The sequence below is a fragment of the Syzygium oleosum genome, unplaced genomic scaffold, assembly GCF_021117445.2.
Source record: "Syzygium oleosum isolate NSW1041296 unplaced genomic scaffold, Sole_v2.1 Sole_v2.31, whole genome shotgun sequence".
Lineage (NCBI taxonomy): Eukaryota > Viridiplantae > Streptophyta > Magnoliopsida > Myrtales > Myrtaceae > Syzygium > Syzygium oleosum.
In genome coordinates, this window is record NW_026607515.1 from 3,109,123 (window position 1) to 3,130,457 (window position 21,335).

Consider the following 21,335-nt stretch of genomic DNA (forward strand, 5'->3'; position numbering starts at 1 on the left):
ACGAATAACCATTTAAGAGCGATATATATGCAATGTCGATGGGGTTGGCCTAATGGTACGGGCTGATATTTTCAAAATGAGAATTTGGTGAATGAATTTTCGACCTTCTAGCACATTTTTGGGGATATGGGAATGATTAATAGATGATGGGCGTATTGGATAACGACTTCTCAAGTTTGAACTCTCCATAGCCGGTACGGAATGTTGGGATTTTGGAACCAAAATCCCATAGAATTGAATGAGAAGTGTGTGGGTGAAAGTGTCCCACATAGGGTAGAAGAGAGATGGGAGATGGGTTCAAATAGTTGAGTCTCACAAATGGGTTTGGGCCCCAAGGGGTACCCCACTTTTGTGGAAGAGAGAGGACCTACGTCAAGCTAGGTCGGTCCACCTCCCGCGCGCGCGCCGCCGCCGCCGTCCGTCCGGCCGGTTCGGCTCTCTATCGGTTTTTATTTTTTTCGAACAGACACGTTGTTTAGAATTTATTTATTTTTGGACAAATAAACATGTATGTTCGTGAGGTTCGGTTCGCCCGAACAGAAAACCGAAGCCCTTCTCGCGACTGTTCATGAACCGAACCGGTTCAAGCGAACCTTCGCTACTATTCACGAAAAAACTCGCGACTCTTCATTTTTCGTCACTTGAATAAGACCGAACAGTTTAGTTCGGAATATATATATCACTTCGTGGCATTCATTTTTCCAAGACGCACTCTACGCATATTCACTTCATCATTGTCATTTGGTGCGATTGTTCTGCAAAATTGCGTTCGTTGGAGTCCTCCGAATACGTACCGCTTCGGAGGAACGAGATCCGTTCTATCCCGGGAGACGATTGTCCAATATCCTCGGGTGCGATTGAGGGCCAAATTCGTCTTAAGGACACGACGTTAATTCGTTGGGCTCGGATCAACATTCTGCTTATTTGGTTGTACTGCTTTCAGGTTAGTTTTTTCCTAACGTTTGATTTTAATTTCTGATATACGAACTTAGCCGACAACAATCTTAAGACGAATTTGGCTTCGGTTCTGTTCGTATATTCTTATGCGTTGTTCATATCAAATATCATATTGCCGTTTCTTTAATTCGAACTTTTGTATAGTTCGTATGTTCCTTGTCATATCGTATAGAATACGATTCTATTTGCACATTCTGTTCGTTAACGAATTTTTCGAATATTGTTCATATTAGAAATTTTCAATTCTGTTCGTGAATATGGTATGTGTTTACATTTCAGAAATGGCTTCGGCTTCGACTTCGGTTAATCCTGTTCCGAATCACGGAGAAAAGCCAGAAAAGTTCAATGGTACGGATTTCAAGAGATGGCAACAAAAGATGTTGTTCTATCTCACGACCTTGAACTTGGCTAGATTCCTCAATGAGGATGGTCCTAAATTGGACGTTGGAGAGACAAATAAAGAAAAGCTTGCTTTGTGGATGCATGGAATCATTCGACTTCCCGTGTCGCAACTATGTCCTCAACGGTCCGGACAATACTCTCTATAACGTATATAGTCCGCTAAAAACGGCTAAAGAGTTATGGGATAGTCTCGGACAAGAAATACAAAACCGAAGATGCCGGATTGAAGAAATTCATTGTCGGTAAATTTCTGGACTTCAAGATGGTTGATTCAAAGACCGTCTTAAGTCGGGTTCAAGAGCTTCAAGTGATTATGCATGATATTCATTTGAAGGAATGACTCTAAGTGAGACATTTCAAGTGGCTGCATTCATTGAAAAATTGCCACCATCCTGGAGAGATTTCAAGAATTATCTCAAACACAAGAGAAAGGAGTTGTCACTTGAAGACTTGATTGTTCGGTTGAGGATAGAGGAAGACAATAGAAATTCGAAAAGAAAGTTGGCAGCAATTTGGCGGTCTCAAGGGTCAATGTTGTTGAAGAAGGATCAAAACCCAACAAGAAGAGAAAAATGACTAGCAAGTGCGGAGAGGATTCACCCAAGGCCGAAGAAGTTCGTTGGCAAGTGCTTCAAGCGTGGCAAGTCCGGACATCGAGCCAAAGACTGCAGAGCCAAGAAAAGACAGAAAACTCGAGGCTAATGTGGTGGAAGAAATTTCCAATGGTGTTGATGATATCAATCTAACTGCCATGATATCCGAGTGTAATATGGTGGGAAATCCCAAGGAGTGGTGGATTGATACTGGAGCAACTCGTCATATTTGCGCCAATAAATCAATGTTCTCATCTTACATGCCTATGGAAGGTGATGAAAAACTCTACATGGGTAATTCATCGACCTCTAAGGTTGAAGGTGTTGGAAAGGTTGCTCTAAAGATGACATCTGGGAAAGTTGTGACACTAAATAATGTGCTACATGTGCCAGACATACGCAAGAATTTAGTGTCCGGATCTCTTCTTAGCAAGAATGGCTTCAAGTTGGTTTTTGTATCCGATAAGTTTGTACTCTCCAAGAATGAGATGTATGTAGGAAAGGGTTACCTCAGTGATGGTCTTTTCAAGTTAAATGTAATGACTGTTGTACCCAATGATGTTATGAATAAAGCTGTTTCTGCTTATGTGCTTGAGTCTCCTAATTTATGGCATGATAGATTAGGACACGTTAACTATAAGTCGATAAAGAAATTAATGAACATGGGATTATTGCCAAAATTCGAATGTTCTAGTGAGAAATGCCAAGTGTGTGTTGAATCTAAATTTTCTAAGCCTCCTTTTCATTCTGTAGACAATAGAGTCTCAGAACCTTTAGATTTAATACACACAGATATATGCGATATGAAATCAATACCGTCAAGAGGTGGTAATAAGTATTTTATCACATTTATAGATGACTGCTCGAGGTATTGTTATGTTTATTTGCTTAGTAGCAAAGATGAGGCTGTGAATGCTTTTAGAATTTATAAGTCCGAAGTTGAAACTCAGTTGAATAAGAAAGTTAAAATGATAAGAAGTGACAGAGGAGGTGAATATGAATTTCCTTTTGAGGAAATTTGTACTGAGTTTGGTATCGTTCACCAAATGACTCCTCCTTATACGCCGCAATCTAATGGAGTGGCAGAAAGGAAAAACCGGTCTTTAAAGGAAACAATGAATGCATTGTTGAATAGTTCCGGTTTACCACAGAATTTGTGGGGGGAAGCTGTTTTGACGGCGAATTTTATTTTAAATAGAGTGCCCCACAGAAAAACACAACAAACTCCCTATGAGAAATGGAAAGGCAGAATGCCTAACTTGAATTATCTCAAAGTGTGGGGGTGTTTGGCTAAGGTTGCGGTTCCTAAGCCTAAAAAGGTTAAGATAGGACCAAAGACTGTTGATTGTGTTTTTATCGGATATGCTCAGAATAGCAATGCATATCGTTTTCTTGTTCACAAGTCAGAGATCCCAGATATACATGTTAATACGATAATTGAATCAAGGGACGCTTCGTTCTTTGAAAATATATTTCCGTATAACATAGTATATGAGCCAATTGATAATAATAAGAGGTCTCGAGATACTATATCTAGAAATGATCCAATTGAGGATGAACCTAGACGTAGTAAAAGACAAAGGACTTCCACGTCTTTTGGACTGATTTCTTAACGTATACGTAGAGAATGAGCCTCGGACATTCAAAGAAGCTGTGACTTCGCCAGAAGCCCCGTTCTGGAAAGAAGCTATCAATAGTGAAGTTGAATCCATCTTGTCAAACCATACATGGGAATTGGTTGACCTTCCTCCTGGTAATAAACCACTACAATGTAAGTGGATTTTCAAGAGGAAAATGAAAGCGGATGGTGCTATTGATAAATATAAGGCTAGGCTTGTAGTAAAAGGATACAAGCAACGAGAAGGTCTTGATTATTTTGATACTTATTCACCTGTTACTAGAATTACATCCATAAGGATGCTAATTGCCATAGCAGCGGTGTATAAGCTTGAAATCCATCAAATGGATGTTAAGACGGCCTTCTTAAACGGAGATTTGGAAGAAGAAATATATTTGGAACAACCCGAAGGGTTCATTGTTCCAAGTCAAGAGAAGAAAGTATGTCGGCTTATCAAGTCACTCTATGGATTGAAACAAGCACCGAAACAATGGCATGCTAAATTCGACCAAGTCATGTTGTCGAATGGTTTCAAGATCAATGAGTGTGATAAATGTGTATATGTTAAGAACACTCATAATGGTTTTGCCATTTTGTGCTTATATGTAGATGACATGCTTATAATGGGCAGCGATAGTGAGGTTGTTAAGGCGACCAAACGCATGCTCACAAGTAAATTTGATATGAAAGATATGGGGGTTGCAGATGTTATTTTAGGAGTTAAAATCCATAAAACATATGGAGGATTAACTCTATCACAATCCCATTATATTGAGACGATTCTTGGAAAGTGCAAGAATCTAGATATTGTACCGGTAAAGACTCCTATAGATGTTAATTTACATCTTTCGAAGAATCTTGGTGAAAGTAAGGCTCAAAATGAGTATGCTAGTATACTAGGCGAGTTTAATGTATGTCATGAAGCGTACTAGGCCGGACATAGCTTGTGCGGTTAGCAAGCTAAGTCGATTCTGATTAGTCCAAATGAAAATCATTGGAAAGCAATGAAACGTTTATTGGGCTACTTAAAGCATACTCAAGATTACGCTTTGCATTACACAGAATATCCAGCGGTACTTGAAGGATACTGTGATGCAAATTGGATAACCGGCACTAAAGACACAAAATCGACAAGTGGATATGTATTCACAATTGGGGGAGCGGCAGTGTCTTGGAAATCATCCAAACAAACTTGTATTGCTAGATCCACTATGGAATCAGAATTTATTGCTTTGGATAAAGCCGGTGAAGAAGCAGAGTGGCTTCGAAATTTCTTGGAAGACATTCCTAATTGGCCTAAACCAGTGCCCGCTGTATGTATACATTGTGACAGTCAAGCGGCAATAGGAAGAGCAAGGAATGTCATGTATAACGGTAAGTCTCGACACATACGTCGAAGACATGACACAGTAAGACAACTTCTCTCTAGTGGAATTATCACCATTGACTATGTGAAGTCAAAAGATAATATTGCGGATCCATTGACAAAAGGCCTAACTGGAGAGATGGTTGCAAAAACATCAAGGGGAATGGGTTTAAGGCCTATAAACAAGTCATCATAGCGGAAACCCTACCTAGTTTTGGAGATCCCAAGATCTAGGTTCAAAGGGACAACTAAGTTATGAAGACGAGTGTAGAAATCTTGTTAAATTTTTACTCATTCCCGGATGAAGACAAGTACTAATATGTGAAGGTTAAGCAAAAGCTTTTAATGATTCTGAATTGAGTATGTGATATACTATATGTTCGGAAATCACCTATGTGAGTGTGAAGTGAGGCGCACGTGAGAATTGAAAAGGCCGAATTCTCTAAAACACTCATGAGACCAGGCGGTGTTCATGGCCAAAACGAACACAACAGTGAGAACCAATTTTGTTCGAGAAAAATTGTGTGATTTCTATTGTCTAGGCTTACACCAAAGGTCGACGGTTCAAAGACATCAAGTCTCTTGATTGGTGAGTAAGTCGATAGGTTTCACTAAGGAAAGTTCAAGGTCTCGGACTACTTATCCCGATGCAACGTTTTCTCATGGAATAATCGCACATTGCATCTCATGCATACACAAAGAGTCATGATATCTGAACTTCTCATTCATGTGGGGGATTGTTGGGATTTTGGAACCAAAATCCCATAGAATTGAATGAGAAGTGTGTGGGTGAAAGTGTCCCACATAGGGTAGAAGAGAGATGGGAGATGGGTTCAAATAGTTGAGTCTCACAAATGGGTTTGGGCCCCAAGGGGTACCCCACTTTTGTGGAAGAGAGAGGACCTACGTCAAGCTAGGTCGGTCCACCTCCCGCGCGCGCGCCGCCGCCGCCGTCCGTCCGGCCGGCTCGGCTCGGTTCGGCTCTCTATCGGTTTTTATTTTTTTCGAACAGACACGTTGTTTAGAATTTATTTATTTTTGGACAAATAAACATGTATGTTCGTGAGGTTCGGTTCGCCCGAACAGAAAACCGAAGCCCTTCTCGCGACTGTTCATGAACCGAACCGGTTCAAGCGAACCTTCGCTACTATTCACGAAAAAACTCGCGACTCTTCATTTTTCGTCACTTGAATAAGACCGAACAGTTTAGTTCGGAATATATATATCACTTCGTGGCATTCATTTTTCCAAGACGCACTCTACGCATATTCACTTCATCATTGTCATTTGGTGCGATTGTTCTGCAAAATTGCGTTCGTTGGAGTCCTCCGAATACGTACCGCTTCGGAGGAACGAGATCCGTTCTATCCTGGGAGACGATTGTCCAATATCCTCGAGTCCGCATTGAGGGGCCAAATTCGTCTTAAGGACACGACGTTAATTCGTTGGGCTCGGATCAACATTCTGCTTATTTGGTTGTACTGCTTTCAGGTTAGTTTTTTCCTAACGTTTGATTTTAATTTCTGATATACGAACTTAGCCGACAACACGGAATCCTCGTGGATAATGCATACATGGAGGAGCCATGCTGGTCACCTCTCGTCGGCAATTTGGTTAAGAAAATGAGCGACGAATTCCGACTTAACGAAACCTCTGATTGGTGTTAGACAACAACAAAGTATTCGTCGAAATCCCCTTGCGTGGGCGAGGATGCTCATGCTTTGTGGTCGATTAGCTTAGAGAGTTTGAAACTTGGACGGGTGTGCAAAAACTCGGATAAATTTTACGTAAAACCGGACCCAATAATCGACATGAAGACTTCTACGTTTCTTCAAAGGCCATATGCCTTTCTTGAAAAGCAATATCGACTTGCAAAGACATATGCTTTGCGTTCAAGCGGAATGCAGTTTTGCTTAATAACGTGGATTGCGAATTTTTCACGGATTAAAATGGAAAAAATAAAAAAATGGGAGGACAAGTCCAAAGAGTGTGATTAATATAGGAGGACGAGGACGAGGAAACTTTTGGATAAGTCTTGCCGTGTCCCTCTGCCTAAGCAAAGCCAAACATATAAAATCGAAAAAGGAAAGAATGAATAATTTTCGATATCTGGTTACCAGCTACTGTGAGGTCCCAGCTCCGAGGGCCATCTAATCATCTTTTTCTTTCCTTTTGCTACAAATAATAATTCCTGTGATTTGCAATTATTAACTGATTAATTGTGAAAACATTAATATTTGAGATAATGACACAAATGGTCCCTGAACTTTGATCCAATATGTAATATGGTTCATGAACTTTTAATTTATTCGATATAGTCCCCGAATTTTAGCTTAATATTTAATGTGGTCCCTAGACTTTTGGTATATATTCAATTTAGTCTATGAACTATATGAAAATGTTCAATGTAGTTCCTAGATGACATTGAACAAATTAAATTTTCAGGGACCACATTGAACATGAAGTTAAAGTTCAGAGATTACATCGAACAAATTAAACGTTCAGAGATCACAGTACGCATTGAATCAAAGTTCAAAAACTGATTGTATCATTTGCCCTTAGTATTTTCCAAAGATGGTGACTTTTCTTGTCATGCGCGCGATTAGTAGTCAATAAAATTCTAAATGTTTCTGATTAAATATGTTTATTAAATACGTCAAAGAAAATGCAAGACATTTGAAAATGCGAGTTAGATTCGGTGTGCTTTTTCCTCTTGTATTTGATTGGTGGAATTCCTGGAGACGACGAATTTTAGCTTTCTTTTGGCTTATTTGGCTGAATAAACCCGAAATCCTTATTGCCTAAGAAAATTGCGATGGTCGGCCAACGCGACGTCGACATATGCTGACCGACTAATGAACCGACCATTTCATGTTGTCTCTATAGATTGCCCTTGCTTTTTCTGGAGCTTCTCTTCACTTGTTAATCGACTAAATTTTAGAAATTTTATAACTTAACAATGCATTCGCAATTCATGTTTTACAAAATGATTTATTTAGCTTTATAATTACATAAATATACTTAGCAAGTGTACCGATATACCCATTAAATCTAAGTGCCATAGCTTGCCAAACCTTCCATAAAAAAAAAAGAAAAATTTCCGTCGTTGGCGCAATAATGCCAGATTGTTCTTTCCGCGAATCCAACTTGCAAGAGGGTCGCTAATTTAATGCCCCAGCTTCCTAGTGATAGCGGTTTTTTCAATTGACCCTTTTGTTTCGATGGAAACGATCTATTTTACTAATCAATCCTCTACAACAATGAATTCGAGGCTAAACTAGTACCGCCCACGCGATAATCAAACAGATAATTAAAAATAAATGAACACCCCTTAATCCTCAATAGCACTCGCAACTCCATCGAGGTCCATCCGTACCAATCAACGGCATGATGTTAATCAAGTACGACCACCACCAAACCAATCACCGCCGTTTGATCGTGGCGACTCCGATCTAGTGGGGCCCGGCCCAGCGACTTTGTTCCTGTGTCCGCCGTACCTAACCTCCCTCTGGGAACCGTCCAACGAACTTTTCTATTTGACCCCACTAATTCTTTTATTTATCTTTTGGCCCCCCAAAAAGCTCAATAAGTTAAATATATAAAAGAAAAAAAAAGAAATTCAATTTCGCAGAGCCATCGAACCATTTTGGCTACGTGTTCGCTTTCCAGTTTTCCCTTAGCTTACCTTCGCTCTCAGGCACTCTTTCTTTCTCTCGGACTCCGACCATTCTCGCTCTCGTTTTCCCACGCTTTCCCGACTTTTCTCTCCGATTTTCTCGAGAATCTCGCGCGCGTCGCCGCCGTTTCTCCTTCCCGTACCTCACCGATCGGCGCGCCCGCGGCGCGGCGCATGTCCCGCTCGCTGCTCCCGCTGCATCGAATGCGTTTCGCCCGGCGACGCTGAGCTCGGAATTGGATCGCGTCGGACATGGAGAACGAGAGAACAGAGGACGGAGTGTGTTCGGCTGAGTCCGTGAACGGGAGCAGAGAGGTGTGGAGTAGCAGGGACTCCGATTCTTCCTCCACCGATCATCTCGTCGTCATGGTCAATGGGATTCTAGGAAGGTCGGTCAGTCAAAACGTCATTCGCGCATTGTGCATACACACCATCGATGTTGGCCTGCTGTAAAATTCTCGCGTTGTGTCTCCGTGAAATTAGGTTTCGGGTCTATCGACATTAGCTGTGAATGTTGCTGCTTTGACCGACGGATGATCGGATTTTCGGTCCTACCTTTATTTGTTCCTGCTCAACTTTTTGTGCCGGTTATCACGTGCATCTCGAACATTTGTGTTCGAATTGAATCTATTATCTCTGGCATGAAATTTTGCTGGTCGTTTTATGTTGCCTTCTAAGGCTTTACTTCGTGCTGATGCTTAATGGGTTGGAACTGTGAGCTTTTCGCTTCCAATCTATGCAGCTTTTCCCGTTTTCTTTCTTCGCCGAGAACTCAATCTCTCTGCAAATTGTGTTCTGTGTGAAATGCCATCATAACAATGTGATTGTAGGGGGCCATGTGCTGAATCTACGCCCTGCGGGACTTATGAAATGTAGGAGTATAGAAGGGATTTTAGTTTTCTTACATGCTTTCACCATGTCATACTTTTGTCGATTATACAAATAACTGCATAAACCCTACCTTTGCATGGATAATTTGTTTAAAAAAGCCTACTTATCAGATCATTCTTTTTAATGTACTCTAGCTCTGATCAAAGTAAAAATACTTTGATATCCTCTGATCAAAGACCTTCATCACGGGTCATACATCTAATAAAATTAAGTTGATTAGCTACAACTTCTTTCACATCAATCTTCTTTAAGTTGCAAAATGTGGCTCTTCTCATGTAAGTACAAATAGGTGAGGTTTGAGGTTTAAACCATGGGTAAGTTCTTCGAAGAATGCCTATAGATAGAATGCTTTGGGTAAATAAAGCTAAATCCTAGGAAATTGAACCTTATTGTTGCGAATAAGATGAAACAACTAGGTGAAACATTGGATAGAATGGTGGGATTATTTTCTATCTGAAAGTACTGAACTTTATGTGCCTTTGCAGTGCCGCGGATTGGAAGTTTGCAGCTGAGCAGTTTGTTAGAACTCTCCCTGATAAAGTGTTTGTTCACTGTAAGATCGATTTCTTGAGTCGTTTTTCTATCTTCATCTATTGTAAACATTTTGTGTTAAAGTGACATACACTAATGTGCTGCATGCCTTGATTTAGCCTAGAAATACAGTGGATCTACTCCCCGATTGATGATAATCTTCCTGCATTACTTGTTCCTTTGAACTTTTTATGGCCTTTATTTCTTTGCACGTTTGAATTCATCATGTATTTCTGAAAGAGAAGCAATAATCATTTCCATCTTACAGAAGGCTTTCACTCAGTAGTATTGATAATCTTTGAGGCTATGTTTGGGAAAAGAGAGAAAATGAAAGGGATGAAAATTCGGGTGGAAAATGGGAGGAAGTTTGATATGTTGTGAGAAAGAAATGGAGGAAAAATTTAAATTTTGTGACACTTTCTCTTCAAATTCCATGCCCGCTGGTGTTCCCAAACATAGTGTAATTATCTCTCCATGAATGTCGTGTCCTGTGGATCATATGTGGCATTTTCACTTCTGAGAAAGAAACCACCCATTGTTCTTTGTTTTTCTTCTGAGCTTGACGAAAGGTGATTGGAAGCAAAATATTGCGGTAGATTCTTAACTTTTGAGTTTTGACATAGTATCATGGACATACGCATCATAACTGTACTGTAGGCTTATGGTTCTATATTCTTTTCTTTCCACCTCGCTGACTTGACTCTTCTGGGCTGTGAGCCTTCCCCCTGATCCTCAACTGTTTACATGATTTCAGGTAGTGAGCGCAACGTAGCTAAGTTGACACTAGATGGTGTTGATGTGATGGGTGAACGTTTGGTTGAGGAGGTTTTTTCTTTTAATCTGATTCCAATTCTTCTTGATTACTTGTTTTTCATTGCTTGGCAATCTTCTTTTGAAATAATATATGTAGAGTAATGCATTGCCCTTTATTGCCATTTGTTGTTAGGTTCTTGAAGTGATCGATAGGAAACCAAATATCTGTAAGATCTCTTTTATCGCCCATTCTGTGGGAGGGTTAGTTGCAAGATATGCTATAGGAAAACTGTACAGACCAGCTAAGACGAAAATCGTGGAAGATTTGTCAGCTGAGAAAGTGGTGGAGGAATCTAGGGGTACCATAGGTGGTCTGGAGGCTATAAATTTTGTCACTGTTGCTACACCTCATCTTGGTTCACGGGGTAATAAGCAGGTATTTTGTTTCTTCATTATTGAACTTACCTCCTTTTTCTTTCTGGCATTATAATGTATTGATGAATATGTCATAGGAATTTTGTGTCAGCTCGTTTCAATGAGAAACAACTATTTTTGTCTTTGATTAATTTTCAAGCATAAAATTGTGACTGTTCTCTAGTCGCCGGTTTTTTTTAAAATGGCAACTTAATTGGATGAATAATCACGTTCAGAGGAGAGGGGCCTTCCTGAGGAAAGAGGACAAGTATCAAGGACTAAGGAACCGTTGGAATCATAGAAATAGTTGCTATATGGTACTTGAAGATCATATAACATGGAAGACTTAATTTTCACACTGAATCCTTGAGTTTCTTCTATTTGACCCTAACCTCTCAAGTCCGAGTATGTGGGATTTGTTAGATTTGAGAATATTCTGTTCTCTGTTCTCATTGGTGGCTTTTAAGGGCATGTTGTGATAAGAAGTTAATAACCTGTTACGCAGGGGGGGAAAATAGAGAAAACTTGTCTGGTTGCTGAAGGAAAAACTTGAAGCGCTAAAGATGCTCCCTAGATATGCTTGCCGACCTTGACTTGGTTTTTACCATCTTCTTAAGTTTCTCATATGGACTCTTTTTTGGGTGCAATTTTCTCATATAGACTTCGAAAGTAAGTTCTGTATATAGATTTTTGAAGTTTCTAGCCCTTAAGGATTGTCATCTACCTTGAACCGGTTTCAGCTTGTCCAGATACTAACTCTTTAAAATACTTGCCGAGTTGATATGCACGAATTAGTTTCATCTGCAGTCTGGTTAGCAATCATATATCTACAAACAAGTGACAAATGACATGTGGATGTATAAACCTGGATATTATGACAGCTCAGACTGCTCAGAGTTTGGGAACTGCTCGATAAGCTATCATTCTTTTTGTCAGATCAAATCCCTTGGCGTTTTTTGAGTCGACTTTGTTTTGACAGGTGCCATTTCTTTTTGGATTGACCGCCATTGAGAAAGTAGCCACTTGTGTTATTCACTGGATATTTAGAAGAACAGGTCGCCATCTTTTTCTCACTGATGAAGATGAAGGAAAGCCTCCATTACTTCGCCGCATGGTGGAAGACTCCGGCGATTACCCTTTCATGTATGTCAAATGGATTTGTACTCATCCTTGTTTTAGCTGTTTGTACTTGACGTGCAACATCCAATCATTCCAAAGTTGAAATGTTGATTCTTCAAATAGTTGCCAACTCTCCCCCTCTTTCTCCCTTTGCAGGTCTGCATTAGGCACCTTCAGGCGTCGGGTCTCATATTCAAATGCAGGCTGTGACCGTATCCTGCCTTGTGTGTTAAAAGAAGTTGTTTTTCAATACATTCTTGAGATTATCACTTCAAATTGGGGCTGGTCGATTCATGTCATTGTGTCATGTTCAATAGTTCCTGTCAATTTTTTTTTTTGTGTTGGCATTAGAGCATCGTAATCTTTATTTATCAAGCCAAATGATTGAGTTATGGCAAATGTGTGTTAATTCGTGTCAATAAGTGAATATATCATATTTCTTCGTATTTGCATCATGCCATGTCCAATGTTGCAGCTATTTCAAATGTTGTCCATGACTGATAATCCTTCAAGATATCGTTGGATGGAGAACATCATCAATAAGACGTAATACCGAACTGCCAAAGGTAGCACCTTAATGTTTCTTCTTTTATCATGGTTCACGTAATTCAATGTTACTGCTGAACGGCTTTTCTTGGGGTTTTAGTGGGAAAGCTCTCTCAACGAAAAGTATCCTCATGTTGTTTATGAAGAGCATTGCAAGGCCAATGATACTGAACAAAGTGAACCTATACTAGGTGAAAATGGTGGAGCTGAAAAGTTAGAAGGTATGTCTTCGAAATTCAACAAGATAGTAAACATTAGAATCTTCTTTTCTAGTTTTCCAGGTAGCAGAGCTGATGCTTTACTATTTCATTGTTCTTATGTCATTTTTCTGCGTACAGTGCTTTGACATGCCTTTGTGCTGAAAGAAGTGTTTTCAAGTGGTTTTCTATTCATTCGATCCATATATATTTTGCAGAAGAACTAGTCACCAGCCTTTCTCGTGTGTCTTGGGATAAAGTAGATGTTAGCTTTCACAGCAGCTGGCAGTGGTTTGCCGCCCATAGTATTATCCAGGTAGCTATACATCCGCCTGCATGGGCACCTCTCTCTCTCTCTCTCTCTCTCTCTCTCTCTCTCTCTCTCACACACACACACACACACACACACACACACACAAACGCGCGCGCACACGTGGGCGCGCGTGCGCGAACATATGCATAAGCTGATGCATGGTCTCTATCGCACATGATGAACTACATATTCTTAGAAGTCTCTGTGGTTGAGAAACTAATGCTAAGAATACACTTTCCAGCATCTATTACGAATTAATGCAGCAGATAAGACTACTTTGGTACATTAATGTGGTTCAAGAATTGCAAAAGAAGAATAAATGGCTTGCAATTCTACACATTTACTGATAATGCAGCATGATAATAGCTAAAATCACTGTCTTGCTTTCTGAAGGAATGAGATTTCGTCTGGTTTTGACAAATTTTGGTGGTAAAGCAAACTTAGTGAACTTGCTAGTGAATTTATATTAATCTAGAAATAAACCAATCTCACTATGTAAAAGATTGGAAACAAATTTACAGACCTTCATAGCTTAGTCTGTGTTAAGATGGGGGCTTACGTCATCAACGAAGGCTGTCGGAGGAGGAAGACAATGGCTAGTTGATAGTTAACACTTAATCTTCTCTTTCATTACAACTGCAAATTTATTCTACAAGTTTTGAATATCTGGAGTTTAAGAATTTAAAAAAAAGAAAAGAAAATGCTTCGGCGCTGATTGTGTGAGTATATTGTTTGGGGTCTTACTTCCTGATGATCTGAACTGAGTATGACTTCTGGCATATGTGGATAGTCGTGAAATATATGTTACTGGGAAATAATATTTGGTGTTTCCCTATATTTGAGGCCACGGAAGGTCCTGTAATGTATTTTTGAAGGGCACTGATTTTGACTGGTATTTTAACAGGTCAAAGATCACAATATGCACATGGAGGGTGAAGATGTCATCCGGCATATAATCGATCACTTCCTTACTTAGAGTATGTTGCTGTAATGGAAAGTGCTCCAATAGCAGGAAACTCAACTCTCGTTGGTAAGTTACCATCCATCTGCTTCAGAGATCTGGTTCTGAGAAGTTTCACCGCTTCAGATTGGAGCAATGTGGTTTTTTGGTACCGATGGTCATTGATCGTATAAGAGCATCGGCAACTGTTATTAATGCGCAATCCATAGCTAAATTACTTTATTCATTTTATCTATAACAGTAATGAAATGAGGAAATGCTGTTGCAATGTAATGCAATAACGAGCAATAATTTGCTTGGCTTAGGGGTATTATATTCTATGTCAAGCTTTTAGAAACTCTCTCTCTCTCTCTCTCTCTCTAGTGCATATGCACAAAGCTTGCCTGCATGATATGCGAAACTCTCACTTCATGGTTTCTTCTGCTTCGGATGTCCGAGACTTTGAGGAGAACATAGGGATCTTACATGATGCTGGCAGTAAACAAAAAAATTCATTTATTTTAATTATCAAGAATAACACTTTAACATTGCTGCTACTATAGTTAATGAGCCTCTTGGAAGGAAAAAGAATTAACTCAAGTTAAGATAGACCAAAGGATAGAAAAAAATATATGCTTAGTTGTTAAGGAAAATAGCAAATGCTTGTTAGTTTCTAAACCGTGCATAGCATGGGTATGCTACTAACGCTACTAGTTTGCATAATAGCTGAGACCCTTGCGAACTGCTATTTTTGCCTGCTTCTGCATAAGTCTCCATTAAACTTGACGAAAAACTGTCCAAAACCTAGTCAGCATGTGTTTGCGAGCATTTACACTGGGTCAATAAGGACATACTGTAATGGCTTGATCTCTGATCACGCCAACAAAAAAGAAAACGAAGTAGCTTTGTGACATCGGGTGTATCACTACGTACGGGCACGCATATGCTCGAGTCTTTTCTTCCTAACACGTTGGCGGGAAAACTGAAACTTAATCCTATTTTTAGCGTACGCACTCCGTTCTCATTCCTCCATTTAGTTCTCGGTTGTTGCTTAGGTTTTGGTCCCTTCGAAAGGCCATTTCAGATGTGATGTCCGGAGGGTTTTAGATCTGATGTCTGGAGTGAGTTCTAGGCGAATAGTAGTGGGACTACTCGGGAGTAGATGATTCTTCAAGGAAATAGGGAAATTTCCCCCACACTTGCGGAATAAACTGATATATTTACAGTAACACACACTTAACATACGCATTAGTTAACATGCTTAGGACAAAAACAGATGGACTATACTCCCTCGAGCAGATGAGTTTCGTAGACCTCGAACTTTCTCAACCATTACGAATTTTGCCTGGATTCTCTCGGGTCGCTTGTCCTGTGCTGGCCATGGAAAGCACCACAACCGATATTCATTCCCAATTACCCGCACTTGTCAATTATGCCTCCTTGACTTAGCCGCCTTATTCCTCTCTCTCTCTCTCTCTCTCCCCGTCTTGTACGTCTCACTATGAGTTTGGGGACTTGCCGACGCAAACATTTGGTATCGTACATCATATCATAGTCGACATCAGGCTAATCTCGACATCCCACCGTCTACGATGGACACACGATGACTGTTTCGTATGTCGTCACAACACTTCGTCCTGGTTACTAACGACCGTTGCTCTGAGTCAGCGCTCGTGTCCCACTCATCTTCACCCCCTTCCTCCTGCGCCCACATCTCAATCAGCCAATCTTCTAGACTTTCTTTCGACTCCTCCTCCTTCACCGCCGCCCTCCTCCTCTTGCGCCCGGGATTCGGCGGCGGGGCCGACTTTCCGGCCTCCAGAGGGAAATTCAAGATGGCTTTCCGGCCCCTCATCTTGAAAGCGGCGCTGTCGTAAGCCTGGGCAGCATCTACATCCGTGTCGTACGTCCCTAACCAGACCCGCCTCCCCTTACGGGTCGGGTCTCGTATCTCCGCAGCAAATTTTCCCCATGGTCTTCGCCGAACCCCTCTGTAACGCGCCCTTGCCACGGAGTCGGCCCCGACCGGACTCTTCTCCGGTGACCCTAGCTCGGACTTCGGAGATTCCAAGTCGATGGGCTCGGCTTTAACCTCGGGATTCGGTGTCTCCAGGTCTTGCCACACGGGTTGATCTGAACATGGCGAGTCTGGTTCCGGATCAAGAAACTGGTTCTCTGTTTTCAACGGTTGGATTTGAGCGAGGTTGAAAGAGTCTCCTAAGAGATATTGCCTGATGAGCTCCAAAGTGGAAGATTCATCAAGGCTGGCCATTTCGGAGAGAGAAAAATCCATGAGGAAGGCTTGACTAGATCATTCCGTAGTAAGTACGAAATTTGTTTATAGACGAATAAGGGAAGAACCCCCTTTTTGTAACAGGTAAAATGAATCAGGTCGCTCCAGAGGGATTCAGTGTATTGGATGTCCTAATTTCTGATGGTGGGTCACAACTGAATTAAATTCGTACGTTGGATCCTTATGTGAACTGATCTTATCCTCTTTCTTTATAGGAAAAATGACATAAACAGTCTCCGAATTTTATTTCAATATGTAATTTAATCATTGAACTTTCAATTTGTTCAATATAGTCTCCGAACTTTAATCCAATATTCAATATGGTCACTGACCTTTTAATTCGTTCAATGTGGTCTATGAACTTTTGATACATGTTCAATATAGTCCATGAACTTTATAAAAATATTCATTATAGTCCTTCCATTAATTTAAGTTCAGGGACTATATTGTACATTTTCATATAGTTCAGGGACTAAATTGAATATGTACCAAAAATTCAGGAATCATATTGAATAAATTAAAAGTTCGAAAATCATATTGAATATTAAGCTAAAATTCAAGAATTATATTAAATAAATTAAAATTTTAAAATTTAAATTATATATTTAATTAAAGTTCATGAATTATTGATGCCATTATCTATTTTTTCTATTGGGAAGAGGAAAGAGTTTTGGATTTGGGCCAGCGAAATACGTGTGCGCTAGGAATCATTCGCCGTCGCTTTTTTGTCTCTATGAAGAGACAGAAATCGATGCAACTTGCTAGTTGCTGCAAGTTGTTTCCTGGAGGGCCCATCGTGCAACTCACCATGTTAACATTTTGTCCGTTCCTCCCATCACGATCTTTTGCCCGGAGATGTCTAATCATTGGGAGGGTTAAGTGGCTCGATTGAGAGCTACGGAAGGAAATGGATATATCCCATCAAGTTGCATGGGGAGCACATCTCTCGTACAGTTGGCAATTGATATTTGCCTGCATAAAGCAAGGCAACGACAAATCTCTGTCTTCCTTGCCTAATTTGGCAATCTTGATAGGAAGATGACGGGGTCTCTTCTCTCTCAATTAAATCAAGTAGACTTGAGCGCAAAGAAATCTTTCATTCGAATTGAAAGAAATACACGAATGTTACATTCAATAACATGGGTACACGAACACTCACCGCAACTAGCATGTTTAAAAGGAGAAAGCAGCATGAAAGTCCAAACGGATAGATGCCGTTACATCCAACTTTTTCGTAACTTCGTACGAGAGAGAGAAAAATTAGCTCTTGCTGAAAAAGAAGACAGAAACATTTGGCCGAACGATCCTTACCATAAAAAAAAAAGAAACATTTGGCCGAATGCTGACTTTGGCTGAAGATAATCCAAGCCAAAATGTTCATGGTTGTACGACGAGGGATGCAGAGAAATATCTTCCTTTCCTTGCATTGATATCGCAACCTGCAAGTGGCGGTGATTTGACAGGGACGTGACTAGGTGAAGAGACCCCGTGGACATTGACTCGTGTCTTAAAGACCCCGTTGAATTTGATAGACTCGTGACTCGAGCAGGACCATTTACCACAGTGATCTGGATTTTCGAAGTCACACCACCTCTTTTCTCCTTCGTAGCAAAGAAATGTCTCCTCCGGTTAGTAAATTGGTATTTATACTAAAAAAATGATTAATTTTTAATTATTATTGACATGCGGTAGACTCAGTCGATGCGAACAAACTTTGATCGTTCGTGAATAAAATTACCGGTAACTTGAAAAGAATCGACAACTTGCCAATAAAGTTATCGACATCACACGGCGTGAAGTTATCGACGAAGTCATCAACCGCAAGCAATCGATAAGAGGATAACTACCGATTGATTATTTGCCGCTATTTTATGATTGTTGTAACTTTTTGTAACCCCTAAGAAGTCATTTCTTTTTCAGTAACTGCTTGTATATTTTAGATAGCTATTTTGTACTACTCTCGCACAAATAAACAAACAAACAAACAAATACGTTATCTTTCAATTCACGCACTATAGTTATTGGATGCCTCGCCGTCGATTAAATTCCGGCGTATATCTTTACTACAGTTACTGGGTGCCTCGACTTCGATTAAATTCCGGCATTACATCTTTACGTTCTCAGACTTTATGGTAGATTAAATTATGATAAAGTTGGTGTACATTCAATTCTCTTTGCAATGAAGTTATGAATTTTCTTATTTTTTTGTGATATTTCTTATCCAGAATTGCCACAAAATTCATCTCTTGTAACTAAAATCAAAGAAATGAATTTCAATAAAAGGTATTTTGTCGCGGAGCAGCGTTTCGTCGAGTTCCGGCGAAACACTTACCACTGATCTTTGAGAAGTGGTTAGCAAAAGCTATCGTTTCCCCGATAATAATGAGGCGGTTGAAAGATATCATCACAGATGGAGTCCTTGCATACTCTATCCTTTGATATATTTTTTTTTTTCGGGCTATAATATCCAATCCCTCGATCAGTTGGTGTCAATTTATGCATTGATAAGGTTAGGTACAAGTACTTTCTTTCAGGGCTACGGGGGTTGCGCATCAAGTGGGACAAGTTGGAGAGGTTGCGTCCAAGTGGCAAACTCTGGTCCGTGCAACTGCCCCACTCAATGAATGTGAGTTCGTCATGTGCGTTGGCATTGATTTTGAGGACCTGGATGGACCCCTACGATCATCAATCGGTTTAGATGAATTGGGTCCAAGAGGTCTACGTCTATGGTCCGTGCAACATCCTTCTCTCTTCGTACATGAGCCCTAGGCCTCACCCTCGTAGGCCTCATAAGGAACTTTCCTGTTTCTAATAAAAATAGAAATTGATTGGCAAAATAAATAAATAAAAGGATGTTAAGACTCGACTTATTTCGCGAAAATGTGACATTTCTTTTTCTAGAAATCATTATCCAGGAAAATGACATATTTTTTGGTACTTAGCTGTAACGGAAAATGAACTGAAAAATATTTTTCGTTTTCTTGTATGAAAAATATGGTCTGATTTTCCTAAATAGTCATATACTATTCGGGCACTAATAACTTGCACGTGCGCAGTCGAAAAATCGGGTAGGGACACTAGAGTCTTGGGTCCGTCCCTGATGGACCCTGACCGTGGCATTAGGGATAGAGGCACGAGCACCTGGGTCTTGAGTTGGATCTCAGTGGACCCCGAGTGTGGATTAGGGATGAGCACGGTTTTAGGGTAGAATCTGAAACTTGATAACTGGACCGGTGGGAACCTATTGGTTTCAAGCTCCAAGGTATGCAGGTAGGTTCCAAATTCCAAAAATTAGGTAACTTATTTCGATGGGTAAGTTCCAAGTTCTAGGTAGGTGGAACCTGAAACCTGACACCTGAAACTTGAAACAAGTTCTTGTATTTTTATTTGTCTATGTCTTCGCATAATCATGTGGTATTTCGTGGCGTCCGATGATGAGTGTATAATCTGGAATTACTAGTATGAGTTTTCATTTTATGACTAAGATTTTTACTTCGTTAATGTTTCATATTTTTCGTGTGTCTAAATATAAGTTGTGGTCAGTGGATTGTAGTAGTAAATGGTGGTCATTAAAAGTGATGGTTCATTGTAATCTTTTAATTAATAATACATGTGAAACCTGGGTAGATCCTGGAACCGATCCTAGAACTTGTGACATGGTAGGTTTTAGGTTCCAAAAAATGAGAAACCTGTTCTCACGGGTAGGTTTCACGTTTCAGGTGGAACTTGTATGGAACCTAAAATCGCTCATCCCTAGTGTGAATAACGGGATCTTAAGCTCAGCCTCAATGGACCCGAGCACGAGCACCCGGGATTCATTCCGAGCCTAGCTTTGATGGACCTGGGCTCGGGCGTTGAAGACTTGGTCCCGATGTCAAAAATCCAAGAACCAGCGTTGGGATTTCTGCGGGTCAAGCGCTGACACATAGTCATATTTTGAAAATTGATTTTTAATTTGTTAAAGAAATAATTATTTTCCTAAATTTAAGCTAAGTTGATTAGGAAAATATTTTCAGTTGATTTATTTTTCTAATTGAACCAAATACCAAAAAATAAAAAATAAAAAAAATTTCGAAAAATGTCTGATGTGAATCAAACGAAGCCTAATTATTGACAGCTTCGGCCAACCTACATGCATGTGCTCTATTTGCCCAATATTTCAATTTGAAGATTATTGTCTCAGTCGGTCTTCGGTGTCTCTTGTTAATCACGAAGTGACAGTTCCATCGGTATTAGCGTCTAGACCGGGTAACCAGCCATCATCGAGTGTCGGGGAAACTGTGAAGAAAAAAAAAAGACATGCCGACATGCCGACTCTCACAATATGAAGGCAAATCATGGGCTTGACCATTAAAAATAATTTATAATCCTACTTGTGCTGTACAAGATTTGAATTTCACATTGGTGGTTGTTTTATTACAAAGTTCTCCTAATAGAAGTCCGACATCTTTATTTGGGGAAATCGCCGATAAAGAGCTCAAGCACGAGCTCATTAATATATCAAATTAGACTTATTTTCATTCAAAAATTTAAGTCAATCAGTTATGAGATAATCGGTATATATTAACTATTTTACATCACATCAATTCTTCGATTTTGTGACTTTTCTAACATAACTTACATGTGCATCTCAATACTAATAACAAAGACTAATGGGATTACGAAGCGCGATAGGTTATGCAATCCTAATAGTGACGGGAGGTTTATATGGCTTTGGGCTCTCACA

General features: G+C 40.1%; 2 protein-coding genes across 3 annotated transcripts; one reads left to right on the forward strand and one right to left on the reverse strand.

Moving 5' to 3' along the window:
* The first annotated feature begins 8,586 nt into the window (after positions 1-8,586).
* On the forward strand, positions 8,587-14,674 carry LOC115683200 (lipid droplet phospholipase 1). 2 transcript variants are annotated; one of them, XM_030607651.2, is made up of 10 exons: positions 8,588-9,001; positions 9,989-10,056; positions 10,789-10,859; positions 10,981-11,223; positions 12,181-12,344; positions 12,477-12,532; positions 12,834-12,886; positions 12,967-13,087; positions 13,282-13,379; positions 14,281-14,674. In XM_030607651.2, exons 1-10 carry the CDS (start codon positions 8,865-8,867, stop codon positions 14,350-14,352), a joined length of 1,083 nt encoding a protein of 360 aa, XP_030463511.1. In that variant the 5' UTR covers positions 8,588-8,864; the 3' UTR covers positions 14,353-14,674. The 2 variants fall into 2 exon arrangements, with proteins under 2 accessions (XP_056160216.1, XP_030463511.1); XM_056304241.1 differs by lacking the exon at positions 13,282-13,379 and having other exon boundaries at positions 8,587-9,001.
* An 841-nt stretch (positions 14,675-15,515) lies between these two features.
* LOC115683250 (ethylene-responsive transcription factor ERF106-like) lies at positions 15,516-16,716 on the reverse strand. The gene has a single exon (XM_030607715.2). The coding sequence runs from the start codon at positions 16,607-16,609 to the stop codon at positions 15,878-15,880; it is 732 nt and encodes a 243-aa protein (XP_030463575.1). The 5' UTR covers positions 16,610-16,716; the 3' UTR covers positions 15,516-15,877.
* Between the last annotated feature and the right edge of the window lie 4,619 nt (positions 16,717-21,335).

Coding starts and splice junctions, on each gene's coding strand:
- LOC115683200 (XM_030607651.2), top strand. CDS start 8,865: ATGGAGAACGAGAGAACAGAGGACGGAGTGTGTTCGGCTGAGTCCGTG. Junction 9,002..9,988: donor GTCAATGGGATTCTAGGAAG/GTCGGTCAGTCA, acceptor GTGCCTTTGCAG/TGCCGCGGATTGGAAGTTTG. Junction 11,224..12,180: donor GTTCACGGGGTAATAAGCAG/GTATTTTGTTTC, acceptor TTGTTTTGACAG/GTGCCATTTCTTTTTGGATT.
- LOC115683250 (XM_030607715.2), bottom strand. CDS start 16,609: ATGGATTTTTCTCTCTCCGAAATGGCCAGCCTTGATGAATCTTCCACT.